Source organism: Haliotis cracherodii, unplaced genomic scaffold, assembly GCF_022045235.1.
Source record: "Haliotis cracherodii isolate W230 unplaced genomic scaffold, xgHalCrac1.p SCAF_13, whole genome shotgun sequence".
Lineage (NCBI taxonomy): Eukaryota > Metazoa > Mollusca > Gastropoda > Lepetellida > Haliotidae > Haliotis > Haliotis cracherodii.
The window spans coordinates 9,396,018-9,408,889 of NW_027266268.1; the positions used below are offsets into that span (position 1 = coordinate 9,396,018).

The 12,872-nt window shown below is 37.5% G+C and overlaps 2 protein-coding genes across 7 annotated transcripts in view; one reads left to right on the forward strand and one right to left on the reverse strand.

Annotated features, from left to right (window-relative positions):
• Positions 1-1,876: 1,876 nt before the first annotated feature.
• Positions 1,877-9,814, reverse strand: LOC139458857 (vesicle-trafficking protein SEC22b-like). Its single transcript, XM_071240288.1, has 5 exons — positions 9,605-9,814; positions 9,271-9,386; positions 8,181-8,341; positions 4,877-5,023; positions 1,877-3,805 (listed from the first exon to the last, which is right to left on the reverse strand). Exons 1-5 carry the CDS (start codon positions 9,677-9,679, stop codon positions 3,651-3,653), a joined length of 654 nt encoding a protein of 217 aa, XP_071096389.1. The 5' UTR covers positions 9,680-9,814; the 3' UTR covers positions 1,877-3,650.
• A 1,668-nt stretch (positions 9,815-11,482) lies between these two features.
• LOC139459586 (protein transport protein Sec16A-like) overlaps positions 11,483-12,872 on the forward strand; it is a 42,421-nt gene continuing 41,031 nt past the window's right edge. For all 6 annotated transcript variants that reach the window (XM_071241140.1, XM_071241142.1, XM_071241144.1 and 3 more), the window contains exon 1: positions 11,483-11,650. The gene's annotated coding sequence lies outside the window, so the exon portion shown is untranslated. The remainder of the gene's footprint in view (positions 11,651-12,872) is intronic.

Here is a 12,872-nt window from a genome sequence, read left to right on the forward strand (position 1 = left end):
AAAGCGCATGTTGTAGGAGTATAGAGCACTTGCATCACTGGAAATAAACTGATATACAGGATTTAAAAAAATCGTCCCTTCACAGCATATAAAATGAGGCACAAAAGACCAGGGTTCCTTGTTGTAACTGAAATGCAAAAAGTTAAAGATCTAGGGGGTCCAGCTGGACCCACTAGCAAAAAACAAATCTTAGCACAACTATCATCTTAAGTCTATGTTAGAGTAAGAGACTTACGATCATCGTAGTGCTAAGATGGCTTTGTGCAAGTGGGCCCAGATTCAGATACTACAGCAGCAAAAATCCCAAGGATCCCATCTGTTCCCTTATTTATTTCCAACATTATATTTTTTTGGTAACATTTAATAACATTTAGAGAATATTTTGTGCTGTCCTGTCACTCCAGATGGCAAGGTGTTTAATACATGACTACTTCCTTGCCACACAGCTGTAGAACATCTATTTATGCTCCTTCAGGGTATGGCTACTTCTCAAACATGTGGACATATCTATACTAGTATTAAGTGATCCCAGAGGAACATGCGCTTGGATCTGGTACATTGATGCTGCGAGTGGGCTGTGGATTGCTTTGTTGTCATTCCCAAGTCTTTGTTTGTGAATGGCGGTGTCACTCACAGCGGATGTGGTGGTGATGGTCATAGTGGACGTGGCGGTGTTGATGTGTCTTGACACAATGTTGCGTTAATGACGGAGTTGACATCTTTTAACTCCCTGTCCACATTCCCTCTGTTGCAAAGACTCATCTGCCTTATAAAGGAATTTGTTCAAATAGCATGTTCCCATCTTCAGATAAAAAACTGTTTACTCAATTTAAAGTCTTTGTCTTATTTGTTGCAAGTTATTCTCCATGTTAGGGAGTGACTGAGATGAGATGAACTGTGGTTTGAATTAAGAGGTATGCTATCATTGAATTGATACCTTACATTCTAGTCTGAAGGTGAACATGTGCCTGAGAAGAATCAATCATAACATGCCTAATATTTTATACAACCAAACAAACAACATTAGAACACTGACAGGTGGACATATGAAGGTGGTTGAGCCAGCAAGACTGACACTGACCTCACCTATTCTCTCTCATAAATTGAGCATGTGCATTTTTCTGCTGTTTTTAGCCTTATTCAAGGCACAAACTGTTTAACACCAGTCAGCAATATCCCAGCCATATCATGGCAGCAAGTAAATAATTGAGTGTGGATCAGACAAAGCAGTCATTTATAATATAATGAGCAACATCCCACGCCTACGCATCCCAAGGTACACTGACACACAATCAACCAGTCACCAAGCACACTATCCCCAGGCCTAAAAAGATATGAAGCTCGTTTGGAGAATAGCATCTAGCATCAACTACCAGGTAATGTGACCTGTGAGCAATATCCCAGGCATGTCATGGCAGCAAGTAAATAATTGAGAGTGGATCAGACAAAGCAGTCATTTATAATATAATGAGCAACATTCCACGCCTACACATCCCAAGGTACACTGACACACAATCAACCAGTCACCGAGCACTATATCCCCAGGCCTAAAAGGATAAGAAGCTCATTTGGAGAGTAGCATCTAGCATCAACTACCAGGTAATGTAAGTTACATGAATAAAGTGAAACTCTGATTGACATGGCTCCAGGGTAGGTTAACCTTCTGAATTATATGTCACACTGGACAATGGATGTCACAAATTTGTCACGAAGACTCACTATATATCATAAGTTTGTTTGTAACTGGCTTATAAACAACATCAATTACAAGATATATTTAGACAAGGTAAAGATACAAGGTGAATTTCAGATCTTAAAGAGTGCAAGTTTAATCTTGCACATAAATAAAACAAACACAAATTAAGAACTGGTAATTTATTATAAGTATGCGCTGGCTGGTGAGATTAAAGTTACACACAACCAAATGTTTTTCAATAGACTTCTATAGTAACGTTATATTTTCTTTTAAAATAACTAAGCATTCAACAGCTATTACCTATACGTGTATGCACAGTTTGGTCTTAGAGCAGCAATAAAAACAAAAAAAATGACTAGCTTAGCAAGCTCCCTTTCCTAGTACAGGAAGCTAAACACACCACCCCCAGTTTCACACCAAATGTCACCTACTTGAAAATAGCTGTGGTCACATTCAGCAGAAGTCATGTTGAAAAAGACAGTACTTAATATAGAAAAACATGGTCAGTTTTAATAACAGGATGGATGTACATTTAAAAGGCATAAAAATCTTACACAATATCCTCCAATCACAGCCTGCAGATATCTCACGATCTGCACTGAAGGCTCCCTACGAAAACCGCACTGTCCCAACTGGTTCTGATTTGGTGTAGCAGAACCTTAAGGGAGGTTGGGGATTGTGAAGAAAAAAATGATGGCAGAAAAATGGCACAGTTTCATTTTGTAAATAATGTTTTTTATTTATTTGACATTATTTAGGGACTGATCATTTATTACAAAGAGGGGGGTGTCATGAAAAAAATGTTTCATGTATTTTATGGAGAGTTTATATTCTAGTGTAGACACATTGCAAACACTTTAAAACAGCCAATGTATTTTATTGACACCTTCACTCAACTCTGCTGAACTCTGTGCCCAAATACCCAGCCAGTCATGAACTGAGAAACATCATAAGACAATAGATTCAAGAAGCAAGTAAACATTAGATCTTTCCTCTTTATTAAGTTCTGAAGTAAAATGCATACATTTGTACATTTGATAAAACAGGAATTTGTGCAATCATGTTAAGTCAATGACACCAGATGTACAATCAGTGTGATGACAGATCAGTCCATGCCAGAACGTCTTATTCTTCAACTAATCTTGCTACATCAACTTAGGGAGAATTTACTATTGACAGGATGAAATCTGCTACTACTGTGCTAGGACTAGATAGGGGTCACCGATGGCTAGTGACACAGACTGAATCAGATGGACGATGATATTTGCTTCTGTCCCATTATCGGCTAACGTCTTAATTCTATCACTTTGCTTACCATACCACATCGGTAAAGCCAAGTTACATAAATGTGAAACAAAAGCAGAAGCTGAAGAACAGTAATAACCTCCACGTCTAGCAGCTAACAAAGGAAGTAATTACAGACATATAAGTAGATGGACACGGGAATGGAAGAATGAAAGTTATTTAATGAAACACTCCCTTGTAGCATGTTGCGTGTCAGTGATTGTCTTAACCATTCCAACAATACCATTAAAAGTATTAACCCTGCAGCTGATTAAAGACAATGTGTAGATTATTGAATGTTTTTACCAGATAAGTAAAACATTGTAAAGAGTGTCTGATTTGATAATACAGTGATGGCTCAAATCAAGGTTATTAGTATGCAGCAAAGCATGTAGATCATCACACGTCACATCCCGGGCAGGATACAGTCACTGAGTAGGCACAGAATATTTAGCAACCACAGTGTTTACAATATCCTCCTCCTCTCCTGCTCTGAGAATATGCATTTCCTGCTCAATCAAAACATTTCCCCACAATGAGAGAAACAAGCTTCAGTAAGTCGTCTGAGAACATCCTGCGGCACAGTAAAGTCATGTGACTTGGTCATGTGACTTCTTGCCACAAACTGTGGTCATGTGATGCTCCATGTAGAACACGGGTCGTGTGATCATCACAGGAACCAGTAGCGGAAGAGCAATAGGAACACAACTACAACTATGACTGCCACACCAATCTTGAAGTAGGAAGAACGCAAGTTCAAATATTTTGCATCTTTTTTGTATTTCTGCGACAAAGTTGATAAGTTGCTAGCTTTATCACCGAGAACTGAAAGCAAACAAACAAAATGACATCAGGAACATTATTTGACTTGAAGTTAATTACATAACCAAAAGACATAGATTTTCAAAGAAACCAGTTTATCTGCCATGTGTAAGAGACACGGAACCTGCTTGTGACTGCTTTGACAGCAGCCATATGCACCTCCTTAAATGGGTTCTACTGAGAACTTGCTGACATGTCATTAACAATCTGACAATTCTTTTGTTCAAGTTGCTTGGAAGAATAATGTACTTATTGAATATGAAAGTAAAAAAAATGAGTCCTGATGATGATAATTATAATCAAATCAACTGGTCTGTATTGGTCTCTGATTATTCACTTGACTGTTTTGTCTGGTCACATTAGATTCCTTCCACAATAATTTCAAACCATATGTCAACAATTATCAGTAACACCCATCTGCAAGCTTCCATCAGTAGTACCATCAGACGGTGTCATCACAGATAAAATTGTCCGTGAAGCTTTTTCATTTTAAACTTTGTAAGGCCAGATCAATTTTTTTCTAAATTATATGTTACAAATTTCAGAGTGCTGTTTTTGTTTAAATTGATCTTTAAGTATCCTCTTTACATTATTTTTTAACATAATTAGCATTAAGGATTATCTGCAAATGCTACATGTACATTAACCCACATTCTGTATGAATGTTTAACTAGATCTAACCATTAATTTATTTGGCTCAAATCATAATGTTCATAAAACAATAGTTGACAAATGATTCACATGATAATTTACTTATAGCACTTATCATCTTCCCGAGGTAGTCCAGATAAAAAGTCCAGATCCACCCTTGCCGAACTAGGCTTTTACAGTCAGTAGACTCCCTTGCTTTGGGAAGATGGTTATCATATTCGCCCAAACAGTTACTACCTTGATGTATATTTCAATGTATAGCAGCTTTCTGTCCAATTCAGGTTAAATCATACAGATAGGTGTACTTTCTTAACAGGCAAAAAAGCTTTCATAAACAAATTTTAAATTAATTTTAAAGAATAGACAGCCTTTGTCATGTCCTCAGTGGACCGCTAATTGTCAATAATTCAAAGTGAGACATACCTGACAGAGCTTCTCCCCGCTGTAAGACATCATCGATATTCTGCACCATGATTCTCTGTACATCCTGAAGTTCTGTGTTAATATTGGTCAAGTTCCGTCTTGCTCTTGAATCCATGTACGACTTCCTTGTTCTTTGAATAAATGTGTCTGAAAATACCAACAGTCAGGTGAATACATATCATTTTCCCAGCCATAGTGTTCCGCCAATGGCAACTAGTCCGTTATTGTATAGATCTGTACCCCGTTCCACAAAGCAATCATAGTGCGATTGTAAGTATGGAAGTTAAGATCATCTTAGCACTGTGATCATTTTGTGGAATGGGCCCCTGAACCATGTAATGTCATACACTTTGTAACATAATGGTGACATGCATATCATGGATTGTTTGTTTTAAACATATTTTATTGACATATATGGTCAACGGGATTGGGCAAAAGTTATCCAACTTAGGTGGCCCTTTCCCTAATATATTTGCACAGACATTGATTATACATACATATATATGGATTCTGTCGTCAATCCATGGCTATGACTGGTTTGTTCCAATCAATCAGACATCATTCATAGTCCATTGCTATTTTTTTTTTTAAATTACCAGAAATTGCTAATAAAAAAGCTGTTTGTACCAGGATTACAAATTAAGAATCTTATTAAAAAAAACTTGAAAACTTGATTGATTTAAAATTGATGCTGAATGTGTTAATGTGTAATTAACTACAGATCAAAAGAATGATTGGTCTGTCTTAACATGCTTAATACACATATGGTATCAAATGGCATCTTCCTAACAAATGATTACGTACATTTATCAATTATACTATAATCAATCATTTCACTGGAACGGTGTAGCCAATTAATGATTGACATAATCAACTAACCACATCACTATGTGATATGATACAGGAACTGAAATTTGTAATTTACTGTAATCTCTTGTCATGATAAAGATCTGTGTTCAATGAGAAAAGCCAATTAGCAATCACACAAACCTGAGTGAATGAAAGTAACTAGAGCTTGAGAACTGTTCATTTTCCTGTGATTTGTTGAGGGTTAATGCTGTGGTTTTAATCATTTTAATCTATGGACCCCTTAATCTCATATCTTACTTTTTATGGTTATGGTAATTTCTGGGCATGTTATAATATTGCAACTGTTTGTCCTATGAATGTACTGTATCAATAGGAATCATGAATAGTATGAACAATAGTATGAATGATAATCAATAGTTTTAATAATCGCAATTAGTCATAAATAAAACAAAAGCTGCATCAGAAAACTAAGTTTTTACAGTCAAATTTCAAACCTGCCTGATGTTGATTAGCAAGGATTATGACAACTTCAGATTAGAGTTACTTCCCTTTGGTTTGTGTGACAAGGTAGAAAATACATGGCCAACTTTGACATTGTCTACGATACTTTATTCATTTCTATTACACTGATCAATATAATTATCAATCTTTAAAGTTGGTTTAATACTATTGCAGTAGTGTGGGGTCCTATTGAAATACAACTGCAAAAGTGAAAATAGCCCATAGTCACCCCTTAAAATCATTTCACTGATGCAACAACTTCAAAATTCATGTATTGCTATTAATAGCAAAATGAGTCATAAAGTCATGATGCAACCAATTATGTTAAGACTAAATTTTAATAAAAAAGAAACCAATAACAAGTTGTTGCTTCAGAATGTTTTTGAGACAGGCTATTACAGGGTTAATCTGTAAGCATAACAGTTACTCAAAACATCCAACTAAAGATCATTTTAGATGGCGTATCACTCAACATTAATACTGTTGTCAGTCACTTGGTATACCTTGTGTACAGGTGTTATTTTACATATGACCCATATCATAACACTTGTTTTTTAAAACAATATGGGGGCGGTGGGGTAGCCTAGTGGTTTAAGCATTCGCTCGTCATGCCAAAGACCTAGGTTCGATTCCCCACATGGGTACAATGTATGAAGCCCATTTCTGGCATCCCATGCCGTGATATTGCTGGAATATTGCAAAGGCAGTGATAAAGCCATACTCACTCACTCACATAAAACAGTATGTGTATATTAGGCTTCATAAAATTCTTCCTCTGTGTTATGGAAACTTGGCGACTACTTAGACTGTCAACCTTATTCCATTCAGATATCTATTGAGGACAGTCAAATTTCCAAACTTAACATGACATTCATGAAAATGGCTTATTTCACAAAGATGAATTACTCTGTTGTATCCTGATGTGTCCTTTGCTAATGTATGTATTGTATCAGTAGTCTTGTGTTACAATATTGTCACATACTGTGTGCTGACTGCAGTTTGGAGTATGACACCACTGTCACAGGTGTTGTCTGAATGAATCAGTAACCATGGTAACTTGTAGACAACACCTTCACAGCATAAGGAGCTTCATGTGTTGTTGTAATGTTCTAAAACCACTGGTGAATGCAAGGTGCTTCTTTCAAATGTCCTCCATATAATCATAAAAGGTCTATTTATTTTAAGAGACCCATTGCCCGAATGATCTCTGCTGTGTAAGTACATCATAGAACAAGCTTCACTCAACCAACATCTTGACCATCTGATCCACACTGTCTTGCTACACCCATGGGGAACTCAACACCCACTCAGGTCATGTCTTGATACTACCACACGGAAGTTAACACCCACTCCAGTCTTGTCTTGCTACAACCACGCATAACTTAACATCCATTCTGGTCATGCATTGCTACAACCACATTCCAGTCATGTCTTGCTTCAACCACAAGGAACTGAAAACCCCAATCTCATAAAATCAGGTCTTAGTTCTCGCTACTGCTAAACAAGATCTGAGGACATCCCATTAGGGGTCATGTCAAAACGGCCTTTCATCCAACCATTCAGTGCTTCACTTACCAGATCATGAAAGTGACAGTCGGAAGGTTGATTTCTAATCATGCAACCTCGAAAACTAACACAGGGTATTCCGAACCATAGTTACAGGCTTAACAGGCTCCTAACAGTTGTGTTGGATAAAGCCAATTGTCAGATTAACAAGTGTCGGATTAGCGCGACTTGACTGTACAGTGATAGAAAATAATATGTTTTGTCCACTAGTCCTTATAATGATAACATATAGTAAAACCCTTAAAAAAGGCAAATTTCTACTAGTCCTTATGATATTGGGCAGTTTGGCAAGGACTACAGGACTAGTGCCAATTTCTAACACTGCAGTAAATATGGTATATTTTGACGTTATGACTTTCCCTGGGACAAATCCAAACTCAAACACATTCACAACACATATTTTTGGCCTTTCTTAACACCCTCTTACCAAATTCAATAAAGCTGTAAGGCCGTGAGACTGTCTCCACTCGGGAGCCATACTGACTGGCGAACTCGCCCTGTAGGTCCTCTAAGTAGGTGTATGCTAGTCTCTTGGAGAAGGACTTCTCACACAACACAAGATAGCACACACCACGTTCCAAGAAGTAGCTGGAACAAAGAATGGCTGTTAGTACTTCATAGAAGAAAACTATCATCAGATTTCATTCTTTATAACCTGTTCAGGGTTGGACATTAAACAAGACTGTCAACTGTATAAGGATCTATACCAAAATGTCACCTTTACAGTAATTACAGAAGTTGTTATCCATAAATTGTGTCTACTTTGTAAGAATGTCAAAGGGTCAGTGTAAGATGACACAATCAGCCAGGTCACCCATTGTTTAGTGAATTGCCGATCCTCATATTTAGTCAGCTATTACAACACCAATGGATTTCTTTCTTGCTACTAACATGACTGAGAAAGTGAAGAAATCAACTCAGATTACGGAAACCAAATTTAATCAAACTTACTTTGGCATGTTTCAAACTTCTGGCTGTGTTACATCGTCCTTTACTAGCAATAAGACAGCTACTTCAATACAACACCACCTTCCAAATGGTCATTGAAACCATAAAACCATTGTTGATGTCAAATCAATTTTCAAGAATGCTTGATACTGAATGACTTGTTTGACATATTTAGATGAAGTAACAAAACAACTCTGCTTGATAATCTATGTAACAAAACAACAGATGCTTTGTGGCATTTTTTCTAACTATTCAATACTGTGAAAGCACAGCACAAACATATCATGTGTTACTTGTGAGATCATGGATCATCAAGGGACTTACTTGGTCCCACCCTGTTGAATCAATCTGCAGTCTAGCTGTTGAAATACTATTTCAGTGTGCCGATAGTTTGTTTCTTTGTAATAAGGGTAAACATCTAGTGCTAGATAGACTGTCATCATAAAATGTCATTTTGCGGAAAAGTGGTGTTTTACCATGTGTTTACATGACTTGTAGAAAATTGCAAGGGCTTCAAATTGTCCATTGCCAAGAATCACAAGTAGAATGGCTAAACATTAACATCTTACTGGAATATGAAAGGTCCTGTCTCCAGACTGCATCTAGTTGGCGGCTGTGGGTCGGTGGAGATTTTACGGAATAGCTGCTTTGCCTGGTTCTGATATTCCATCATCCCTCGACCGGCCTGTAATTTGTGTAAAATACCATTAGACTTTCAGTATCAGATGAGATTTAAACATGGTGAAATTTAAATTGATTGTGAAACTGACTCTGAGCTGTATATAGAAGGTGTTAAAATTGAATACCAACAACATTTTGCATGTCACTACGTAATTACAAATATGTCCGGTAGTAGGCTTACCGTTTCTAACAAACATGTACAAAACTGAATCAAGACGCTACCTGTTCATCTTCTTGGACAGACGCTGCTAGTGGCAGGCCGTCAGCAACACGCGCGATCATTGTCAGCAAAACCATTTTGATTGTGAGATGCTTAAAACATCATTCGATTCAAATCCGAAAAACTGTTCACGTCAGCTGACGTGTAGGAGAGTAAACGTGATGTATGTGAATGTACACAATCCAGCTGGAAAGCTGTCTGCACTGTAGAAAATGACGTGGCTAGAAATATACTATTCGACGTACAACTTATTACTGTTATGTCTACCGGCAAAACTTGGCGAACGACACTCTGTTTGCGAATCGATATACAAAAATAGGGGAAAATGTAAACATGGGGAAAGGAACATCAGTCATTTAATTTCTCGACTTTCCTCTACAATTTTAGATTTTTTGGTTCAAATAAACAAAATCCTCTCTTGAATCGTTTGTGGTAGCTTCTGACCCTCTTAACTGAAATTGTCGAAAGATACGTCAGATATTAGAGTGAGAGTATGGTTTTACGCCGCTTTTAGCAATATTCCAGCAATATCACGGCGGGGGACACCAGAAATGGGCTTCACACATTGTACCCATGTCGGGAATCGAACCCGGGTCTTCGGCGTGAAGAGCGAACGCTTTAACCACTAGGCTACCCGACCGCCCCGTCAGATATAAGATACAACTGCATTATATTTTGTCTCACCACCACCACCATTCTATGTAATGTAACAATTACTTAAAGGTTAGAACATGTAACTGGTATACAACATTCAATAACTCCAAGATAACGCTAAACAAAGATTTGGGCGGTCGGGTAGCCTAGTGGTTAAAGCGTTTGCTCGTCACGCCGAAGACCCGGGTTCGATCCCTGACATGGGTACAATGTGTGAAGCCCATTTCTGGTGTCACCCGCCGTGATATTGCTGGAATGTTGAGAGAGAGAGAGAGAGAGACTAAAACACGTTCACAACCAATAAAATATAACATCCGACCAGGTATGACCTACGACACATTAAACATAAAATCATAAATTTTAAGATCGGAATCTGTAATCTGTAATTTGTAATTTGCCAAATATTCATGAAACAAATTATCAAACATACATACATGTTCAGAAACAGTCTTCGTTCATATAATTTATTCATACATGTATACATATACATATTTACAAACAATATGAGAAGCATTTTCCAACCCCAAAAAATCATAATTTGCTTATTCATACATACATTTATTCGGCAAGAGGCTGCATCTTAATAATGTCCACGAATTTGTAGATGTTTGGATGTAGCACTCGGTCCCTTAAAACAACATACAGGGTGAAGGCACAGTGAGGTTAAACCTCCTCATTATCTTAACCCCACGAGTGTTATCTAAACGAGTGAAACATCTATTGTCCATCAATTGATTAGTGGTAATAGGATTAACGGATGATCTTCTGTTTATTCAATCTTGACCCGACCACCCGTTGGGTCAACTTATCTTTGATTAAATCCAATTAAACCAATTGCATGGAATTACGTCAGGTGTGAAGGCGGATCCCCCGGCTCCGACCCCACTTCCCCTGAGCTATCATTAACCTATAATATTACTTTGGTTTATTTCACAAATTCGTTTGCAGCCACGGGACGTTAAGGATTGAGGATTATTAGTTGTTAGTCCTACAATGTATTATTGCATGACTTATTGCGCATGACAGGAAGTAGTATTTGTTGTATCATTTTCAGACGAATATTCTTAGTATATATCCCATACAAAGTGAAGTAAATCACACTTTGGATGGCGCAATTTGTATATAATTGATCAAAAAATTATACGAAAGAAGAAAGGTTACAGAAATACCTTTCTAGGACAAAAATTTGACTAGCGTAGATTTTAGTTTCGAACGCACACGTAATCACAAGAATCGGCAACATGGCTTCCGAGTGAACTCTTCCTGTTGAAAATCGCACGGGTTAGTCGTTTTGAAGCCGGTTTATTCTACATGCGAATATACATCATCCCTGTGATGTCGATATTCATTGGGTGTTGAAATTGAGGCGAAGGAATTACTTCTATATTTCCTAGGTAAGTGATAAGTCTTCACTTTTGGCAATATTGTGTTGTTTTTGACACACAAGACTAGTGACATATGTTGTTGTGAACGCTGCCCAGATCCTGTTAATGTTAATACGTCATTGCAATCTCGGGGCACTTTAACATTAATTATGAAGTGAGCTTCAGACAATTGTCATCAGTGACTGAACCTTGAATGTCATTGATCGATTAGCGAAATGTCAGCCTAAAAATTGAAATGTCAGCTGTTCAGAAAACAACAACCGGGGCTAATGTTATGAATAATGTTTCTGTACTCTAGGTGTTTGAGATATGGATGTATATCATACAACAAGTAGTTACTAGGCCAGTAAGACACTTAAGTCCTTCACCCAATCATTTCTGTGAATAGAGAGAAAAGTAATGCCAACCATCTGGTAAAAACATGATCTTATCTTCATGATCTTTCAACAATTTAAGATTATTTTCTGTCATTGGTAGAAAATAAAGATTTTGTTATTTAATGCAGGTGGTATTTCAGTGAGAGACTGAATCCTTTCACTTCCCCCACCTGCAAAAGTTGAGACAGTATTGTGTTGATTCCATGGGTATTAGAACAGAAGTGAAGAGAAATCTTTCAGTGCCTAAACGCTTTACACCCTTATCCATGTTATCAGAGCCTCTCTTGTTCATACAAACAAACGGGTAGACATCAGGGATTTGTCATTTCTTCGAGAATAGTCATGTGTAGCTGCCTATGGAAACACTTTCTGATATAACCTAAGTAACTCATTCCCAAATCTAAACTTAATAGCTTTATACAGTCATGCCCCGCTTATATGGACTTCAGATATCCGGAAACCTCGGACGATTTTCATTCAAAACGAAATAATTACTATATAAATTTACCCGTATATACGGAAATTCAGTTTCCGGAACCGGATGGTCATTTTCATACACAAAACACTGAAATGCACACAAAATTGTCTCACTTACCCGGACAATACACTTCCGCTGGTGGTAATCCTTCCGCTGGTGGTAATCCTTTGATTCGTGAGAAGTCAATTTACCAAGTGACACTGAGTTACGTTTGAGACGAGCTTGTTTATTGTACATGTAATCCCATTCGATAAATATGGCGTCTGTGGAGGTCAGAGGTCAAAGTTGTGACTTCAAACTGTGAATATGGCCTGTCAACCAGCGAAACGTAAGCGACACACAATTTTGGTGGCAAAATGGACATTTCTGACTTTGC